The following is a 22607-nucleotide window of genomic DNA, read 5'->3' as shown; positions in this document are numbered from 1 at the left end:
ACCACTGTGGGTCTGGCTCGTGCATGCACACTAGACATACTGGCACCAGTATGTGGATTGGGGCCAGACAGTCCCAACCCATTTTATGAGCCCATACATCCATGGCATGTACTAGTCAGCGAAAACCACTGCTTTCGCCGGCAAGTGCATGGCCATAAAAGGGGATTCCTGACCTGAGAAGTCAGGAAGAAGGCAAAAGAACAAAATGGCCAAAGAACAAGTGAAAAAACCTTGTGGCACGGCCCTCATTGGACACTAGCCACAGTTGGTAGCCAAACGCGGTAAACGCGATGAGCTAACTAAAAATAAAGCAAAAGAGATAAACATGTAACTGCTGCCACCAGCTTGTCTTTAGGTACATTTAAAAGTAACCAAAAATTCCTTTGATGTAAGTCTAGCATGATACAAAAATAGTCCCACTGCACTGCATTGTAAGATGCTTTGTGAAACATGAGAAAGTTACCAGAACAGATAACATGACAAAAGATGAAAGGGTACCATAGTTTTCCAGTACTGACAGTCTGGTCAGTTTCCCCACAAATGAGCAAAAGGCCAGTGAAGTGAAGCTGAATGCTTCACTTCCTTGTAAAAAGTCAGCACAAGGTGTAAAAACAAAAGCAAAATGTTTGGGGGTGCATAGAATATGGAAGAAACAACCCCTAGAAGAGAATCTTTCCTAACACTAACCCCCACCCCAGACTAAGAAGGGTCCTAATTTACCCCTGGATGGGTCTCCTGTTCCAGTCATTTGTACATTCTGTACGGCCCATCAGCATTGCAATGTTTAGCACCTGGCCTGTGCTAAATGGTGAAGTCCAAGCCTTGAAATTGTATGGACCACCTGAGCACTTTAGGATTCTCTCCCTTCATGTTCTTCAACCACTTTAAGGGCTAAGGTCAGCCTGCACAATGAAGTAAGTTCCATGGATGGAGGCAGGGTCCCCGCTTCCTAAGGCTCCACACAATGGAAAGACATTTGTTCTCCCCCGTAGGTCACCTGAGCTCTCTGTCCTCAAGCTGACAACTGATGAAACATAGAGAATGTTCCCTGCCTTTGTCATCTAGCTGTGATGCTACTGCTCCTATCCCAGTGTCAGAGGTGTCTGTCTGCACTATGAAATATCTCTGGTAATCAGGTGCCATGAGAACAGGGGCCTGACAAAGGGAATACTTTAGGTCTTGGAAGGCCTTCTCACACTCCTCAGACCAGGAAATGTTCTTAGGTTTCTTTGGAGAAGTGAGGGCAGTCAGAGGGGCAGCTATAGGGCCACAGTCTGCCATATAGTCCCTGTAATACCCAGTGAGGCCCTGGAAAGGCCTCACTTGGGTTTGGGCAGTGGGGGTTGACTGGACCTGTACAGCCTGTACTTTACTGAGAAGAGGTTGAATCTTGCCCTGACCAACCTCATGCTCAAAGTGACCATTGAACCCTGACCAATCTGGCACATGCTAGCCTTTATGGTCAGGTGGGTCTTCTGAAGAGCCTGTAACACAATCTCCAGGTGCCTAACACGCTCCCCCCAAGTGGGTCTGGTGACTGCTATATCATCCAGATATGCAATGCAGAATCCATCCAACCCACTGAAAACATGGTTGAGCATGCTTTGAAATGTGGCAGGTGCAGTCTTCAACCCAAAAGGCATTACCCTTAACTGATTAAGACCTTCAGGTGTTGGAAATGCTCTCTTCTTCTTGGCATTTTCTGAGGGATATTTGAAAATACCCTGCAATGAGATCAAAAGTGCTAAGCTACTTGGCAGTACCTAGCTTGTCTATCAACTCATCCGTTCTTGGTAGAGGGTGAGCATCTGTCTTGGTGACAACATTCAGAGCTCTAGAGTCCATGCAGAATCTTAATCCGGAGGTAACTGTTTTTGGTACCAGAGCCACAGCACTGGACCAATGATGGCTAGAGAGCTCAAACACCTTAAGATCTAACATTTTGTTGACCTCAGACTTAGTGTCAGATCTTACTTTGTGTGAACAACCACAACTCCAAAACTTGGTTGGTCCACCAACTCCAGTGGCAGAGTCTTGCTCACACCAATCTGTGAAGCCTGGAATTAGGGAAAACAAGGGGGAAAATGTCCTCCCAAAGGTTATCACCTCACCTTGCTGTTGTGGAGTCAGTTGCGGGGATACTAGTCCACCCTCAATGAAGTCATAAGGAGGGCTTCCCTGCAACAGGTCAGGGTTGGACTCAGATGTCTTTGTTTCCCTTTCTGAAACCAGGAACAGGGCTTGTTTTTCATCCCCAAGGACGCCATCAATGGGAAACTCTATGGAAGCCTTTCTAGGTCTTCCAAGGCCCACTGAATAGCTTACCTTACAAAGTCTTTGATCTTGGTAAGGCCCAGACCATGAACTCATGATCAGGTATTTTGACACTAAGTATGATATAGGAAGGTCCCCCTGCCTGCATTGGGGCTTTCTAACAGCTACAATAAAACTTTGGAGAGTTCCCAAGAATCTCTAACTCAGACAAAAATATTGTGGGGGACAGTTGTGTGACCAATCATAAGTCACTTGGATATCTGGTTTTTCCATCTAATCCCATTGCCTCTAATGCCATTCCATTAAATTCTTTCCATCTAAAAACTTTGCATCTAATGCATTTTCTGGGGGGGTAAAGGGTTAATTTTTAATTAGGTGCATTATAAAGGGTAAAAAACAGGGGCTGGGGGGAGGGGCCCCCAAAAAATGCATCAGATGCAAAGTTTTTATATGTAAAAAATTTGATGGTTTGACATTAGATGCAATGGCATTAGATGGAAAGACCATAAACCGTCACTTCATCTTCATCCCACCTAGTCTGGCTATAACTGAACCTGAAGATGCTGCCTGAGTCAGGCATAACTTCAGAGGAGCTACCTCTGGTAAAAATGTCCAGTAAAGCTTTAATGACTGACTTGGCAATCATTATCTGATGTGGGTTGGCATCTGGACACTTGGCGTTGTGATCAGCAACCACTTAGTCAATCCTATTGCCCAAGGATGAACAAACAGGTCTAACAAAGTTAGGCCGTGTCTCTTTAGAGACTGGGCCCGCTACTGGTAGTAGAACCCGGTGATTCTGAATTCCTGTTCATCTTTGGTCAGATATGATATGATATTTTATTTTATTTATATTGCGCTCGTACACAAGTGTTTCAGAGCGTGACCAGGCAAAAAGCGAGGGGAACAAGGGAGAACAAAAAAAGAAAACAGTGATCTTACTAGGCCCAGTGACATTAAGAAAGCGCCAATGTATGGAAAAGGAAAAAGGGGTAAAGTGCATGGAAGGGGGGGGTGGAAAGTGCGGAACAGAAGAGAGAACACAATAAATATTAAATAAAATAAATAAATAAATACGGGCGATAAACCATGGTAGTGCAGCCAGCAAGTGGCAGATGAAAGTTAGTCAGATAAGGTATATTTGATAAGTGCAGAAGAAAAGTGGGAGGGGGACTGTATGGATACAGATACAGGACCCTAATGCAGGGGGTGCCCTGGAGGCAGTGCAGGATGGTGGCAGGGTGAGCAGGTACCTGGGCCCGAATGCCAGAGGTTGGCCAGGTGCACGATGCCAAGAGAAGAAACAGATCAACAGGGGAGACGGGGGGCAAAGGCAGAGGCAACGAGGATGGTCTTGAGGTGCTTCCGGAACCGGAGATGGTTTTCCTCAAGTTTCAAGGAGGCCGGGAGGCTGTTGCAAAGGGAGGCACCGGCCGAAGACAGAGATCTACCCCCAGCTCGTTTCTTTGCAAAACAGCTAATCCCTGAGGGAGTTAGGAGTAGAGGAGCGAAGGGCTAGAGAGGGGAGGTATTTATGGAGTGATAGTTGAAGGTATTTTGGACCCAGGCCCCCGAAAGCCTTGTGGACAATGCAGAGGGTTTTAAATGTAATCCTTGCATCCACTGGGAGCCAATGAAGGGATTTCAGGGCTGGAGAGATACGATCCCAGGGCTTGAGGCCAAGGACAAGTCTCGCAGTCCTGTTCTGGATTAGTTGTAAAGGGCGGAGAGTGGAAGCAGGTAAATTTAGAAAGAGGCTGTTAAAGTAATCCAGTCCGGAGAGAACTAGAGCTTGGGAGGCAGTGAGATTTTGAGGGAAGTAAGGGAAAGGCAGGGTACCTCTAAGGAGTGGCAATAAAAAGTTTGACTTTTTGGAGATGTCAGAGATGTGTGCGGAGAAGGGAAGTGTGGAGTCAAAGATAACCCAGAGATTCTTAGCCACGCAGGTGGGGGCAGGAGGAGGGCCAAGGGGGGCCGGCCAGAGAGTGAGAGGAAAGAATGCAGCTGGTGTACCAATAAGGAGGATCTTGGTCTTGTTGGTATTTAGACAAAGATCATTGGCGGCACACCAATTCTGAGTGGTGATTAGACAATCAGAGATGAGGGAAGGAGAGGAGGAGGCTGAAGAAAGCCTGGAAATGAGTTGGGTGTCATCAACAAAGCACTGGAAAGGTGATCAGAAAATGGAGATGCAGGAGGCGTGAGTTGCCAGGTATTGGTTCAAAAGCCAGTGCGAGAGGTTAGACCCTTGGGGGATACCAAGGTGGAGAGGGAGATAGAAGATAGGAAGGACCCAAGTTGTACCTGGGAGGGTCGATCAGAAAGAAAAGAGGTTGGCCAGGCCAGAGCCTGATCAGTGATACCCAGGTTATCACTGACAAAATAGCTGACAAGAAGTGAAACTCCTACAGTTGGTTTCATCTAGGACCCCCATCATGGCCAGCAGGATTGCATAGCTCACCACATTTGAGTTACCCTGATGTCAGGATGAACTATAAGGGGATCCTCAATTAACTTGCACTACTCTGTTCTAAACTCATGGCAGCGACCTTGTGAAGCAAGCATGCAATGAGTACTGAACTGGATAATATTCAAGATTACAACATATCTAAAAGGTTTACTGGAAAAGTTGATACTTATTCATTAGGGCGAGTCCAACAACAAGCCCAACAAGAGACTACCACCAAAAGATTGCTAACAAATCAATCAAAACTTTAATTCCTTGCTAAACCTGTGGAAAATTCACCTAAAACGCGGCTGACAGGCACCTCACTAAACCACGTTCCATCATGCAAAGGGCCTACAGGGCTAGCTAACACAAGTGGTGGGGTTGCATCAAGTCTACCTGATGGGCAGGGGTCATTGATAGTGGGTTTACACCCAGACTCTCATATGCCCTATACTGCTCCACCCACCCTCAGCTTTAACATCCCTGCAATGGTGCACACAGCTGAAGACCCCAGTTTTGGGGAAACTCCGGATCAGACAGCCGTGAGCACACAATGTGCACTGACCTCCCGGCAGAACGAATGTGAAGATTTTTAGATGAGTCATACTTACGATTATGCAGGAATATGGGTGATTTGAATGACAAAACCAACAGCGAGACAGCTAAAACCATAAACAAACCATCTATTTTGGCCCAAAAATCAAATCAACCGACTGAGGCAAATTAGATTCACCATAAAGATCAACTATTGTTAATGAGCTTAATCCAAATGTCTTCTTCACACCAAGCAATATTCAAAACAGGCAGGAGTCCAACATCTTACCAGACCTAGACACCTTGGGACCTGCCTCAATTTCGGCTCTTTATTTGGTGCTGGAGTCACTACTTCGGCTCTATGACAACATTAAAGAAACGGTCAAGTATAACATACTACAAATTACAGGGATTGATATAAAGATAAAAAAATGTTGTGTTTGGTCGCAACAAATAAGTAAAAGAAGAGGGGTAAGCCCCGCTACATTGACATTATCGATCTAGACAATGATAGCCTGATGACAATGACAGGCACAGGTACTCAGCCGGAAGTTGAAATGGTTAGCCTGACACCTAATAGCCTTTCGTCTCTTATTGATTGTCATTTGGGACAGAGTCACTCGCTGTTGTCACCCTATGCTCCAATTGCGAGTGCTAATATTGAAAAAGGTGCTACAAGTGAACTTGATAAAACATCTTCTTCAATTGGTCTGCTCAATACGCGGAATGCAAAACCCAAAACTAAAAGAAAGCAACGGCAACAACAAATAAAGAAAACAAAAAATATGTCAGCCCAAAATAACAACAGAAGGAAATCCTCATTAAAGTTTCAGTGGTCCTTGCCTATGGTGGAGGAATCCGCTAATCTGTCCATGCAGCAAATTCAGGGGAATTGTCTTCTAACAGTGGTTGGCTCTGTGATTAAAGACGAACATCCTGCAGCCCCTGTTACAGGAAAAAACTGCAATCTCAGACCCTGGAATCCTATATAGAACTATCAACAGCAAGGCCATCGATACAGAGAAAAGAAGATGCTCTTTCAAACGTGAAGGTGCTAGGCGAATGGGTTTCACAGACTGCTGTTACACCACAGAATCAAACTGATCCTGTGTCTGAAGTTTCTATAACACAAATCACAGGTTGTCCTGTACATCAAGAACCATCTACTGACGACTCAAAGCTGACAAATATGCCTGCCACAAAATCAATTGGATGGGTAAACATCACCCATATCAACGGTGAGCTGGCTATGAGTAGAAGCAAGGTTCTGGCCAATTTCAAACAATACCATGCTTACTTCCTCTTCATTCGGGCGATATAGATTGCATCACATTTTTGGACTCAGATAGTAATCGCCTGGTGTGCCACTTTCACCCCAACTTGGTTATCAGATTGGTCTTTGAAGAACGAGCAACTTTAAGCTCTGTGGGGTTTGATCTATATGAGATGAACAACACAGAAGAAGTAAGGAGCTTCTTATTGGTTCCTAATAATAAGGAGATGCTAACTAACAAGGAACAACGATCAGAAAGAACCTCTCATGTAGTCCGCCGCAGTGATAAAACAAAAACAGTCTCTAACATAGTCAGGTCAGGATTGGTCGTGGTTGGAGACTGCTGTTAACATGTTTGCGAACTCAAGACAAGCACAACAGTAGCTTTAACCTATACAACTTATCACTAATCTCCTGGAATGTCTGTGGATACAGCAATTTAGCAAAGGCCTTACATCAGACTAATTTTATTTTGGATAAACACGTTCTACTTTTTCAAGAGACCATGACTGTGACTTATTTTGATTTAGAGGGGTTCTTCACCATCACAAAACCAGCTACCAGAGGTCCATTAGGACGACCTTCGGGAGGCCTCGTAATTGCCATTGACCTGAGCCTGAAAGCCAAGTGTGAGGAAATAGAGACAAGCCTTGATGGCTTATTATCAGTAGCTGTTTCATTAGAAGCACTCAACTTGGATATTCTTGTTGTTAATCTTTACTGGAATCCCCATAGGACCTCTTGTAACTCCATGCAAACGGTGTTGGCTGAGCTTATTAAAAAACTGGCTAGATCTGGGTCACTCCCCAATAGTATAATTGGAGAGGAATTTAACACCAGTTGCACGGAGGGAGCAAGGCTAAACGACAAACAAGCAGATCCTATAGGGCACTTAGGGGGTAGAATTTGCAATAGGTCCTCAATGGGACTGGTTCATGAAAAATTGGGGCCTACATTTGGTCTTACCTTTCAATAATTCACAGGAAGGGGAGACTTCAACATGGAGTAGAGGTTCTTCTTCCTCTTTGATAGATCAAATCTACACATATAATTACTTGCAATCATTGTGTAGGGCCTTAGCTATTCACAAACTGTGATTTACGGATCATTCTACAGTATATCTCAGTTTGGATTTGGCAATAAATGTCCATATTATTTCCCCTTCCCTGGTTCCGCTCTCCATTGATAGGGGAGGGTTAACAGTGAAGTGGAACTCGTTTTGGTTTTCTGGTCATCCTGAAAAAAGCAATGCGATTGGTTGATGATAGAGAAGGTAACAGCTTGAATCTTTTAAGAATGATAGATTCAACATCACTATATCTCAAAACATAAAATTGTTATCAGAAAAGGGTAAGCTACGACATCATAAAATACCTCCACACCCTCACACATATATGACATGAGAATTGCAGAGGCTAAGAAATTCAAGAGAAGATGTCTCAGAGATCTTCTTAAAGAACATCTGACAACTGAAGTATTCAGACAAAGAAAGAAATCAATTGTACAGGGTCATAAGAATCTTGTGAAAAATCTAAAAATCCAACTTCCCACTAAAGACAATAAAAATATCCTTGAGAAGCTAAAACACTGCAATACTTAGGAATTCTTGGCCCTGGTTGGAAGCAACATAGACCTTTTCAAACTAACTATTAAATGTACTATATCTGAACATATTTGGCAAAACCTGTATTCAATCAAATGTACTCATCCCCATAGGGTAGTCCAAGAGGACATCGGCTGATGAGCCTTTTGGTTCTTGCAGACTATCCATGGGGGAAGAGGATCTGCTCTGGGCTATTTCGAGGGCCAGGGCGTTTAGAGCGCCTGGCCCTGATGGCTTGACACCTGTCTTATTGAAGAGTAACCCTCAGGCTTGGGTGGGCACATTGGGGAAACTGCTTTGGTCCATTTTTTCTACTCATCTTCCCCCCCCCCCACCTGTCATGAATCAATCATCATTCCGGTTCACAAAAATGGCCAAATCAACGACCCAAATAATTACAAGCCAATAGCACTCCTAGATAGATGCAGCCAGTGCAGTATTTTCGACCTTGCTTTTGGGAGATTTGAAACACTCATCGACACATCTGGGAGCGCTAAATCGTTCCAGGAGGGCTTCATATCAGGTATGGGCACAGTTCTTAACGCCACAGTGATGGGTCACCTATTAGAATATGTTAAAAAGGGGGCCACTGGCACCATCTATATGGCCTCGCTCTATATGACTAGTGCATTCGACAGAACCCTTTTTTGGAACAATTTGCTTGAATGGTCAGTACCAGTTAAGTTAGTCCAATTAATGGCGAGTATGCATTAAAAACTACTATTAAGATCTGGCTGATGAAAGCGGGTAGTGTGTCAGGCCCAGTACAGACCTTTGAGGGCCTTAGAGAAGGTTGCATCCTGGCACCTACCCTCCTCAACACTTATATCAGCGACTTACAACAACTTTGGTCTGAGGCAACTTCTTTTCCAGTTAATCTGAGGCATATAAAATTAATCTGTCTGGCATTTGCCGATGACTTCGTTTTCTTTGATAAAACTGCTGTGGGGCTACAAAAAAAGTTAAATCTGTTCTTTTACTATTCTGTCGAGAATAACCTCCTGATTAACGGCGAGAAGTCTAAGGTTGTAATTTCTTCAACTAAAACCAAAGCCAAAGTGATACTCTGGAAGGTGGGTGAACAAAACCTTGAGAGGGTATCTTCGATTTGTTACTTAGGGTACAATCTTACGAATACTCGATCTTTGGCAACATGTAAGACCAACCAGAGAGAAATCTAGGCCCTTGATTTGTCAGATGAAAAGGCTTAATCTTCATCTTTGCAAATACTCCCTTCTACCTATTAAAATAGTATCTAGCTAAAGTGGGGCCCTCAATCCTCTATGGTTTAGGCATGACAACCCTTGATTTAGGATTATATCTGAACACTATACAGGGACTAGTCTGGAAGGAGACCCTGGGCATGTCCAAATCAGTCCCTAATGCCATCATCAGACATGAGCTGGGTCGGATTTCTCTTCTAGCCAGGGTCCAATGGAGACAGCAGTCTACGCAAAAATTATCTGCCCTCCAGACAACTCGGGAGAACTGTTAGTAAACCAGTCCCTTGAGTCACTGAATGTGTTCAGGGTTAAATTGAAGAACATTCTGGATACCATAAATTCCTTCTGAAGAGGAATTACCTCTTAGACCAGCCACCGCAAAAAATTGATTGGTGTTTTACAATCGATGGATTGTCTTGTTATAAAACTTACAGTGAATATGCAAGTTTCCCCGGCAAAAGGGAGGTTTTGCCAAAATGTATTAACTTACTTCCATGTAAAAAAATCTGTAGTCTGTATTTGTGCTTCTGACTTAACCAACTCCCTACACTTGAACGTGTGGGTAGCTGGAAGTCCGAGGCGGGGCGAAAGCCACATTGTAGACTATGCAACTGTGTGTGCACTCCAGAGACCTTAAAGCATTTGATTCTAGATTGTAGTAAAGCAATGGACTTCAGATTTCAACACTTTAGACTTGTAGTTCCGATAGAGCTTAACAGTTTGGGAGAATCTTTTTGCTGGCAGTTTATGTGGGAAGATAGTGTATCGCTCATACTGGCCCTGCATGGTTTTTTTAGAGGCTATATTCAAGAGAATCGATGAACTTCCCCAGGGTTAATCCTTGAAGAGCGAGGGCAATGTTAATTTATGTAGATTTTGGAGTAATACTACAAACAAGACTATAGGGAGAGCGTACATTAATTTCTTTATTGTCTCAATGTCACTCCAACAACTTGGATTGACTGGATTCGGAACTGAACGACCGATCAATGTTGGAAGACATTATTAGTTACTCTCTCCTTTTTCTCTCTTCTATATTGGCATTTTTATATGACATTGTGAAATTTTAGTAACTGTATATGGGTCAATTTGAAAAAGTGTTTATCTGAATTTTGTAAAAATTGTGTTTTTCTAGATGATTACATTGTGAAAGGTTTAACTTAAAAACCAAAATACAATTTAAAAGAAGTCACAATGAAACCACGTTGTTGGTTGACATGCCCACACCTCATTAGTGGGGGTGGAGGGAAGGAGCATTGCCAAAGCACTATGGCTGTGTATACAGCTACAGGTGGCTTCGCCCCCCCTTTCCACATTCAATAGAATTCGTCGTGGATCATATCAGATGGTGCTAGAGCAGCACATGTAATGGGACGCTAAAAATTGAGCAATTTGTCAGTCTGTTGCCATATTTTGAGAAATGGCACGACCTTGCCAAAGGGTGGGCTGCCCCATTTCTAGAATAGGCTGTGCAGATTAGTAGTAAAGAAGGATCATATGCTGCCTCCTGACGCACAGGTCGATGGCACTGCAGAACCCCCAGCACATTCCCTGGTTTACATGACAGCACGCCCCATGAAAACTAGGGACTGAACATTGACATAATGTTTTTCACTTTGCAGCATTTGGTAATGTAAGGTAGATTCTTACTGCCTATTGCTAAGGCAAAGATATATCAACCTACTTGGCTTACAGGGTTTTTCCTCAGTTTCCTTATCTTCTGAGTTCTGAAAGAAATAAAAGAGAACTCTGTCCAGAAGAGAGACTGACAGGCATAGTAGAAGGGAGAGTGGTACCAGTTGTCATATACAAAGGAAGTTCAGGGGGTTAGGGACTGGAGTCCCCCAACTCCCTCATCTCACTTCTGGGAGGGGACCCCATTCCCCCTTTTACAGGTTCATGACCCTAACTCTGGAACAATGCCCCCTCCATCCTACTCTTCAGGAAGGAACTGAAGACTCTACTCTTCAAAGAACATCTCGCCAATCGCTGATCAGTCCACCCAATTCTATTTCTCTACCTGTGAAGTCCCCACCCACTCTACTCACCCCCTGCTCTTCCCAGCTCCTTTGCTACTCCAGTACCCCCTGGGTGTGTTGTTTTCAGCTAGATTCACGCTTTATAAATGCCATACAAGTAGGTTCCTTCAAGTCGTAGGAAAAGCAGCACTTCACGGTCATGATTTCTAAGGGTCAAGGGTGCTGGTGCAGAGCCTCAGCTGCCCCGCTACTGCTTCAGGATTGAATCCCAGCATTTGACCAAGTATTGGGGCAGAATGTTTGTGTTAACTCTTAAACCAGAGGTAAAGGGTGACCCATATTGACAATCAGACACATATGCCCATTCAAACAATGTGTGGCCAGACAACCAGTGCTGGTTGCCACGTCCACATTTTGCGACCATTTGCATGCACAAACTCAGCTATGTGGATTTAAACTGAAATCCGGACATCCCACCCCCAGGCACAAAAGCCCTATATGGAGTGACAAGGCCAGGGCCATGGCCTTGTCAAGAAGGGAGAACTCTGTTTCTAAGCAGTGCACCTGTCTCAAGATATGAGTCCATTCCAAGTTGCTTGCCAGTGTTTTTCTGTTTCTTTTAGAGACATATCGGCTCCATCTGAAGCCAAGAGGAAGCATGCGAACCAGAAGCCTGAACCAACACACTACTTTAGTGAAAAGGCGACACAGTTTGATCAGCACTGTGAGTGCCCGTACAGAAACCCACAAAGCTGAGTCACCTGCACAGCCCTACCCCGCCAGCGAGCCACAGCACGGGGAGAGCAAGCTGCAGAAGGAGGCAGAATCCATATGGGGCTAGCTGAAGGACTCTGAGGTGCTCCCAGAAGAGACCAGTGAGCATGGACAACCCCTATACTGTCAGGGACAAAAAGCAGAGTTCATCCTTATTGGGTTTACTGCAGGTGCACCCGGAATCGGTCACTGGAACACAAAATATTGTCTGCCCAGACCACCATTGCTGTTCTGTGGCAGACCCACAGAGAAAGTGGCCTGGGCTCAGCCTCTAATTATGACTTTTCATTTTCCTAGCACGGCCAGGGCGGGGAAAGCAGATTGGACATGGATTGAAGGCCAATACCAGCAGAAGAGGGGAGGATATAAGCAGATGCCAGAAAGAAGTAAGTGTGGGTTATTCAGGTCACAGGTTGAAGAGGTAGAAGATCAGGAGACTGGCAGCAGGATCGAAGGAGCAGCGAGTTGTGGAAGTGATTTCTGGAAAAGGTGAGGCATTGGCTAAGGAGTGGAAGTAGTACTGCAGTGTGAGTGAGAATGTTGGTGGCAAGTGTTGGTAGAGTAAATAGTGTAGGCAATGACTGACTTGTATGGTACAGAGTGAAAGAAGAATGTTTGTGTAGTAGTAGTGTGGAGGAAGGAGTAGTAGTGGAAAGGAGGTAGTAGTGTGGTGGAGATAGTAGTGTGTAGGAGGTAGTAGTAATATGGAGGAGGTGGTAGTAGTGTGGAGGAGGTAGTAATAGTGGGAAGGAGGGAGTAGTAGTTTGGAGGAGGTAGTAGTAGTGTGGAGGAGGGAGTAATAGTGGAAGGAGGGGGTAGTGGTATGGAGGAGGTAGTAGAAGTGTGGAGGAGGGAGTAATAGTGGGAAGGAGGGAGTAGTAGTTTGGAGGAGGGTGTAGTAGTGTGGATGAGGGGGTAGTAATGCAGAGGAGGGAGTGGTAGCACCTCCTCGCCCTCCTTTCCTTGTCTGCCAGTGTCATTTTTCTTGATTTAAACAAACCAGGGGTCACCTTAGGGAGCAGGAAAGTCTCCCTGTATGATATGGCCACACATGGTGCAGCCACATCATACGGTTACACTGCCAATAACAGAATCTGGGTATACTGTCCATGTGGGAAACTAAGGTGAACCTTTGTGTTACCTCCCAAGAGGAGGCTCAAACATCACATGGTTGTGAATCCAGTGAGACCTGGATGCAAGCCACCACTAGGCAAAAATGATCAAGACATCACAGGAGCATAGCAAAAGGCATGGGGCTCACCAGTGCGGGCTGCGCAAACCAAGTAATTGAACCTCCCAGATAGGAAAAAATAACCATGCTAAGCAAGCGCAGAATCCCTCTCTGACTAGCACCATTCAAAAACTAAGCCAGCGGACCACCTGCAAAGGTCCTGGCTTTGCCACGTTAGCTGTACATTCAGCATATGTGCAGCTACAATATTAACCTCAGGCCTTTCAGATGGGCCACTACAGCTCCTCCCACTTTGAAAAACCAGGGGGACAACAGCACACAGCCACGCTGCTCTGTTAGGGTGTGTTGGCCACGCTGCACGAAGGAAGTGGGCAGCGGGGCAGCAGACCAGTTCACGTATCATACTGAACAGTGCTCTGATATGCAGTGGGCACAGGGGGATCTTCCCTTGCGTTGACACCCCATCTATGTGGAATGCAGTTTGCGTACTCTGCCTTCTCGTACATTTACATTCTAACTGGGTATCGTAGCCAAGGACATTGATTGATTTGTGTTATAGGAATACGTTAAATTCTCACAAGAGGGAACAAATACGGATTTGCAATTGTTTGGATATACAGTATCACTTCACAATGACACTCTGCACCAGGTGTCGACTAGGCAAGGATGTTGCCCTGTACAATGTGTGATGATGCCTGTTGCAATGATGGATGGCCATCATTTTCATTTGGCAAACACAAGATCCATTCTGAAAAACATTTGATAAATCTTCCCAATAGTGAGCAGGTGCAGGCCTAGACCTAGTGAATACAAAGCCTATATTTGTGTGATAATAAATTATCTGCTGTTCTCTGAAAGATGTGTTCCTTCATGATTTCCCCTTTTTCATAGTTCAAATAATGTCTGATTGTTTATGTTGCAGGCTGTGGCAATTGTGCTTATCGGCTTCGGAGTATATTCCATATACGTGAACAGCAGCGTCGAATACCACGATGACTACCTCTTCGAAGTCAACCACTACAGCGCCCTCTACTACTTTCTCATCATCGGCCTCGGCGTGGTGCTGTTCCTCATAGGGTGCACTGGCTTGTGGTCGATTTGTTCAGGAAATTATTTTGGGCTTGAATTGGTAAGTGATATGATCACATGTGCATAGGCTTAAAAACCTTCGAACATAAATAACCAATTGCATAAAATGGCAAGAGTAGCCGGAAATGATAGAGCATATAATACTTGCCACAAAATAAGGGCCTGCTAGCCTTTCTGGCATAGCATACACTGTTCTAACATATTTTAAAGGCTATTATCGGTCGGTAATTCATAGGGTCACTCCATCATACTTCTTAAACATCGGAATTACCACTGATCACTTCCAGGACGGGGCGTAGGACCCTGTGACTTATTAATGGTCATTGAAAATTCTAAACATTATTTTTATTTGAAAGGCATATTTGTATCAGATGGAATGAGAGGTATGGGTGGTATAAGAACATTATCTAAGTTCCATCAATTACGTAGGCCTCTATGATGTGTCTTTGTGGATGCACAATTGTCAACCTTGTTCCATGAAGTGGGGTGGAAAGAAGTAACCTGAAAGCATTCTGAATGTTTGCGTTAGTGGAAGGTGAAGGGGAACGCGTAGAACCATGCTCATTTTGTTTGTTAAAATGATAGCGGTTCTTGAAGAGGAAGGGCTCACAGGTTGCCATTTGGACCGCAGAGGGCAACCTATCACTGATGAATTGCATCAACTGAGTACGGAAGCATACCTAAGCATTATATATATATATATATATATATATATATATATATATATATATATATATATATATATATATATATATATTCAGTAAAAAAACTTTGTTAAAGGGACGTTATGGTTAAGTTGCACTACTAAAAACCTATGAAATTCACTAAAAAAAACTTTGCTATGTGATGTCATCTTTGATGTCCTGGGTGTTAGTCTTAGCAGTGCACGCCGGTGGCGCGAGTTATGGTTGCTTAGCTTACCATAACTGGCGAATTTCAGGGGGGTTTTGGTTTTACTTTGAATCATAGCAAAGTTTTTCACCGTCCACCTACCGCTCCATATTACTGTTTGTTGCCTCTTTCCTAATTTCCGCTCGCAAATTGCCTTATTAGCTGTCCTACCAAAAAAGAAAGGCATCCGTAAACAAAGTAAATGTGCCGTTAAGAACCACCTTTCACAGTGTAAATATATTTTTTAAAAATCGCATACAATCCATGTATTTTACATTTCTCAGTAAAGGACATAGATGAAATAAGATTTGCCAGTAATTGTCTAGATTTGCAAAGCAGTAACGTGTGCTACTAAAAAATAGGATTTCTGGTTATAATCCGGCATGCCTGCGGCGGGCTGGATTACAAAACAAAATCCTTTTTCAAGATGGCCACCATAGAAAGGGAAGGTGGTTGTTCCATACATGGCCCCTCTTCGCTTTCCATGGCAGCCTGCAAAAAGCAAAGGTACGTACGTGCTGTGACGCAGAACCTGTAAATGAACATACAGCGACGTACAACGTAGTACCTTACATTTTGAAATGATACACTGGATTTTAAAAGAAAGCGTTAACATTTTAGAATTTGTAAAGTACTTTTATTTAACAAGAAACTGTCGGAGACCATCGGACTAATCCCATTTTCAATTAAATTGTAACAATGGTTCTAAGGGCGTCATTGAAAATGTTAATGGTGAGGCACACGTTGTTCTTTTCCCATACACAAAGTATGCATTTTTGTTAAAGCACCCGCTTTGTTTGTACAGTGATTTTGAAGACGGCGCCAAGACCTTCGGCCTACACCACCATAAATGATGTTATGTTACTCCTAATGGCCAGTTCAGCGTATGGACAAAGGGGGCCTGGGCGATCATCCCACAAAATTGTGATGGACAGGCAGCCGGTCACAAGCAGTTGCATCTGACGTCCAAAGAAGCCGTCACTCGGCATCTGGAAACCATGGCACGCACAGTACAGCAAGATGTAGCTGGGCGGAAAACATAAGAGAAAATACGTGTCAATACCCAACCTTTAGCAAAACATTGCAAAAAAGACACAAAGAATGTGGAAAGTAATACACAAATCGAAGTGGTCAAATATGACATTTTAAGGAAATATTAGCGTTGACCATGGGTAAATATAGTGACAGCCTACAAACGCTGAGAACCTGCACTCGCCGTAAGGTTTAAAAAAATGGCAACTACACAGTAAAATGGTAATTCAGTTATGAAGCCAAAATGAATGGACAAGTAAGAAAAAATTACATCTCGTGATTTTGAACCAGACCAAAAGAACGTGCAAAGTGATACACAAACCTATGTGGGCAAACATAACATTTCAAAGAAGAAATATTAACGCTCAACAAGAGTGAGTCTAGTCATAGCCTGCAAACGCGGAGATTCTGCACTCTCCGTTATTGGAGGAAAATTACAACTGCGCAGAAAGATAATACTTCAGTTATATTGTCACAATTAGTGTTTCGGTAACATAAAATTAAAACGCGGTTCGGTGTAGAGTTGTCAAAATTAAACTTACATGATGTTTACTGCCTCCATTGTCAGTCAGACTGCAATGTATTCGCACCAAAGAATCTTTGTGAACTGATATTTCATGTGCCTTACAAACGTTTTTAAAACATAACCTTATCAAATGGTATTTTTTCCAAGCTTTCCTTCCTTGCATTGCTTCTGAAGTTTCCCTTTTGCTCAATGTCAAAAAACAATTGCCCCTTATGGATTCACTCGGATGCGTAGGCCTGCTGAGCTCGCAACCAAAAAAGCAAATCAAGTTACCTTCACTCAGAAGGCAAATACATTCTCACTTTGCAACAACATATGAGAATCCAATCATGAAAAGCGCTACTTCCATACACCTCCAGAACCTCTGTTTCCATCAAACAGTGCAGGTGGCAGCCTCAGATTCCAAAACGTAGGACGCCAGTCTGTCGGCAATATTATTCTAAATACATTGTAACACAGACGCAGTAGTTGGTCGCCGTACATTGAGCACCAACTTCCACTTTACCGTATGACTTTGGTGACAAGAAAACACCACTTTTTGAGTTTCTGCTGCCACATCCCATTCCATCCTCATTAAAGCTCACCTTCGGAAACAGTATTTCATAAGTGTAACAAGTGCAATGGTGTCTTGTTTTTTATGTGTTACCGGCGATGTCCGCGTACACCAAAACATGAACAAAAGATGGCGGGGGCAGTGACGAAATCTGACGCACTTCACGCTGTCCCACAACCAATCAGTGAAAGCGCCACATGTCCACGGACATGACACTACAGATTAGCCAATCGATTTCTTGTCCGCGGAGCGAACAGGGAAGTGTGACCGCGGAGTGACATTGATATCACTAATTTTTTTAGACATATTTTTGGGTCGTTTTAAAGGAAACTACTGGACGGATTGTCACCAAATTTACAAAAGCACGCTTTCGGGACCAAGCCCCTGCCCCTGCTGCAAATTTGGTGAAACTCCGTCCAGCGGTCACACTTCCCCCATTCAGTCTATGGGAAAAAAAGATGTTTTTGGACCCCCCCCTATAACTTTTCCACCCCTAGACCAAACATCACCAAATTCAGAGTGACCCATATACTTTTTTTTGCAAAGTTTGGTGAGGATTCGTCAAGGGGGAGCGGAGTTATAAGCCACTGAAAAAGTGCTCTTCCTATGGAAACAGCACCTTAACCATAACTACACAGCCGCTACCGTGGCTGTGTAATATGCTGCAGTGGTTGTGGCGAGGGCCTAGAGTCTTGGGTGTATGTCCATAGATATTTGAATATATCGGTGTACAGTGACTTATAACTCCAATGCTTATTAATTTGTTCTATGGTGCATGGCCTTTGGCCATGCACCCAAGACTGTACACCCTCCCCACTACCATCTGAGCAATAAGCTATACTATGGGTGTATCCATTGCTGTGATATGCTGTGGTGGTTGTGGCCAGAGCCTAAAGTCTTGGGAGTATGGCCTACGGTCGCTTATAAATCATTAGCACACCCATAGAATTAAACATTTTAACTGTAGCATGTACTCAATTTGCACCCAGGACTCTAGGCCCTGCCAACACCTACCAGATACATAATCGATTGTATGGGTGTGATGTATGAATGTGAAGTGCTGCAGTGGATGTGGGCAGGGTCTACACTCTTGGCTGTATGGCCTATGGCCTGCAGCCATGCACCCAAAACTCTACATACTTCCCACAACCACTGCACTATATAAAACCCATGGTGCCTTATAACTTCAGTGCTTAGAACGTTGTACTTGGGTGCATGGCCTTTGGCCATGCACCCAAGACTCTAGGTCCTGTCTAGAACCACCACAGCATATCGCACCCATTGTGGCTTGTAACTTCACTACGTATATATTTGGTCTTGGGTGCATGGCCTTTGGCCATGCACCCAAGCCTCTAGGCCCTTCCCACAACCACCTGATTGATGTTTAATACTACGGGTGTATCTATAGCTGTGATATGCTGCAGTGGTTGTGGCCAGAGCCTAGAGTCTTGGGTGTAAGGCCATAGATATTTGAATGTATGGGTGTGCAGTATATAAAACTCATAGTGGCTTATAACTCCAGTGCTTATAACTTAGTTCTTGGGTGCATGGTCTTCGGCACCCGTGCCCTTGCACCCGAGACTCTACGTACTGGCAACAACTACCACAGCATATCGCACCAATAGTGGCTTATAATTTCTCTACGTATAAATTTGATCTTCACCCAAGACGCTAGGCCATGGCCACAAACACCGCAGCATATCACACCCATAGTGGCGTATAAATCAGGAGCACACCCATAGAAACAAAAATGTTAAGTACAGTATGTACTCAATTGTAATGTTCGCTAACACCACGCGTGTCCTTAGAACAGTTTCAAGTTGCCTGCGCACAGCACAGACTGAAGTACTATCCTTATCAGACCCCTCATTTTCAGTACTTACAAACATCCCGGACAAGGTGGGCATAGGGAATACATCATTAACACCTGCCGCCTAAACAAATACAGTATTTCACCCATCCCTTACTCTCTGAACCTCCCCAAGCACTCTGACACACCAAAACTGTTTCCGAAACAGCATTTCACCTCTGGTCGCCGCTGCGCTGTCAGCGGATCCAAGATGTCGGGCAAATCCAAACAATCTGACGCACATCACGGCTCACTGCAGCCAATCAGCAGAGACGTTGCATGTCCGCGGTCATGACGCCAGCCCCTTAGCCAATCGGTATCTTGTCCACGGAGAGAACTGGGAAGTGTGACCGCGGAGCGGACCTAGATATCACTAATTTTTTTAGACATATTTTTGAGTCGTTTTAAAGGAAACTACTGGACAGATTGTCACCAAATTTACAAAAGCACACTTTCGGGACCAAGCCCCTGCCCCTGCCCCTGCCGCAAATTTGGTGAAAGTCCATCCAGCGGTTTGGCCTGTAGGCGTGCACAAAGTTTTTCCCCCATTCAGTCTATGGGACCCCACCTATAACTTCCCCCCCCCCGGACCAAACATCACGAAACTTTACAAAAATAATTCAGAGTGGCCTATATACTTTTTTTGCCAAGTTTGGTGAGGATTCGTCCAGGGGAGCGGAGTTATAAGCCACCCAAAAAGTGCTCTTCCTATGGAAAGCACCTACCGTGGCTGTGTAATATATATGCCAATATATATGCCAATATATATGCCAAGTTCTCATTTGATCTGTCTGGGCCCTAATAGATATAAAGCCATATACATGAAAATGCAAGCAATATTGCACAGAAAAATGGAATAGAAATGAATGACCATATATTGAGTGAAACCATTGCACTAAGTTTTGGGTGTTTTCCTAATGAAAAGGTGTTCTTATTCATGTGTTTTAGTGTAACAAGTGATTTGTCAATGTAATGATGAATGTATATTTTTCACTTTAATCCATTTCATTCCCATGCAAGCCCTCCATGTGCACACACCCACTCTCCCTTCGCTGTCTCACTATAACTCTTGTGTGTCACATATGTTGGCCAATGTAATTTTAAAGATATTGGAGATCATTATATGTTTGCTGGTATCCTGGTGGTAAATCCTCCAGGATACCGGAAAATGGAATTACTGTTACTGGCACTCAGTCAGATGGAATGTCTACCAGATTACGAGTGCCGGTGCAACTCCCCATTCAACTGAGTTGCATAGGACTCCATGGAGGAGTTTTCTGGTATTACAGGCAAGAACGAGGCTGAAAAAGGTGTCACTCTACATAGGGAGGCCAACCTGTCACGTTCCAGATGTTTTGCTCAACAAAACTCTCGCAAGGGTCAGCCATTTTAGTCAGTGGTGCAGGATCATGGGATTTGTAGAACAAACATCTGGGGGTGACAGGTTGAGGGCCTGATTACACATGGTTACTGCAGGTAAATCAACAGTTGTTCTTGGAGAGACTAGCTGTCGCTGACTGTACAGTTTACATTTGCTGTGTATCTCTGGGCACTATTTTTGAGGGCAGAAAGTAATGGATTTCTTCTTCATGCCATTACACCATTAAACCACTTCCATGGGCCGGGAGGATAGCTCAGGATCAACGCGTTTGTCTTGGAAGCAAGACAATGCATAGCAACACTGGTTCGAATCCTGGTCTTGGGCTTTGCAACTGGTCTCCGGTATTAAACTTGTTATAAAAGAACAATTATAATTATGCTGAACTTTGGAACATAACATTCTACATTAGTAACATGCATCTTCTCACCAGCCTAATGCCAGGGATCATGAGGAAGGTCCCTATAGCCTCCAAACAGACACCCAAGAGGCAACGGTTAAAGAGCCAAGCCATTTATAAGATTAAGCTTCTTCCACTTGGGACAAAAAGACAGTGACAGCTCTGCAGCCGCTGGCATGTGGAGGAATCCCACATCTTTGTTTCCAAATGTAGGACACACATACTCTTCAAACCGAATAAATCTTTTGCCTTTTACATGCTGAATAGAAACCATGGCTGCAGCTGATCTGTTGTGATGTAAGCTGTGTGGAGGACTTTCATTTGAATCCAGTAACAATGACAATATAGCTGCCAAGACATGCGTGAGGCCTTCAGCCAGTCCTAATTTTTGACATTGCAGGCTGGGACTTGAAGGCTTATATTTTTTAATTAATTGTGTTTTAATTTAAGTTCCCGCAGGCAGCCAGCAAAACCTGGACTGAGTGAAGATGCCCCACATAGCATAACATGGGGCCACTTGGCTACAATGCAACAGTCCAAAGACTCCTTTTTGCAGTGTGAAAAGGCCTGTCGCTGATGCTTGCCAAAGAAGATACAGTCTAGATTATCCTCATGCCTTCTGCTTACCCCACCCCTGGAATGTTTGTATTCCACCAGTCTCATACTACATAAGGTCTAAATATTATTTTTTACAACCGCTAGTATTGAATATATGTTTGTAATATTGGTTTGGCTTTGGCGCCAGGGAATTTTGAAAGCATCAAAAATTCTGTAGCATTCAAAATCCTGGTGGGACCACCTTGCATGCTCTCTAGATTGATACATGTCCACCAGACTTAAAATGCCCCAAGGTTAACCTATCCCTCTTCGTTCATCCAATGTATGAGCCAGTTTTTTGATGTCCCAGAGGCCTATCCCTGATCACAAGTCTTGTGAACTCCTAGTATGATGTACAGTCTAGCCCAAGCTAACAATGTGCATCTAACAGAGATGAAGTTAGAGCTCCGCTCATTTCTGGGACAGGAATAATGAGCAAAGCATGAGGAAGGGTCAGGTACACCACAAATTGTGATTGTGCATCGAGAAAACATGTTATTCCATGATGATCAGTGGCACCCATCCCACACTGCAACTGATGCCTGGTCAGTGTACCATGCTAACGTGAGGTGTTTTAAGGTTCCAGCATAATGGCATCAGCAAGAAGCAATAAAAAAGAAAGAGGTGCTTGGGGAAGAGAAGCATCTTGGCCAGGGTTATCTTGACAACTACGGATAACAGAAAGACAGGACATCTTATGGTCCAATCTACAAGATGTCTCATGGATGACTTGTGATTTAACTTCAATAGCTTTTTCGCATCTTAAGGGGCTCGGCTCCCCTGATCTGAAATATCTTCAAGCTTAGTCACTGATCTAGGGGGTCAGAGGAGTTGTGTCAGTGAGGGGCAAGAGATTAGATTTGGACCAGTTCACCTTCACCCGAGATTGGCGCCACACACCACATGCTCAATCATAATGAAGAGGAGGATGCCAGCCATTGTGTATCATTACGAGTTTGGCTGTAATTTGGCAGTAAATCTGGAGAATTAC

General features: G+C 44.0%; 1 protein-coding gene across 2 annotated transcripts in view; it reads left to right on the top strand.

The window, feature by feature from the left end:
• Nucleotides 1–22607, top strand: part of LOC138511358 (tetraspanin-36-like) — a 156049-nt gene that overhangs the window by 14645 nt on the left and 118797 nt on the right. For both annotated transcript variants that reach the window (XM_069626970.1, XM_069626969.1), the window contains exon 2: nt 14224–14430. In XM_069626970.1, coding sequence (XP_069483071.1) covers nt 14224–14430 — 207 coding nt within the window. The remainder of the gene's footprint in view (nt 1–14223; nt 14431–22607) is intronic.

Source organism: Ambystoma mexicanum, chromosome 6p (assembly GCF_040938575.1).
Source record: "Ambystoma mexicanum isolate Mex_15411 chromosome 6p, UKY_AmexF1_1, whole genome shotgun sequence".
Lineage (NCBI taxonomy): Eukaryota > Metazoa > Chordata > Amphibia > Caudata > Ambystomatidae > Ambystoma > Ambystoma mexicanum.
This window is presented reverse-complemented; position numbering and strand designations above follow the sequence as displayed.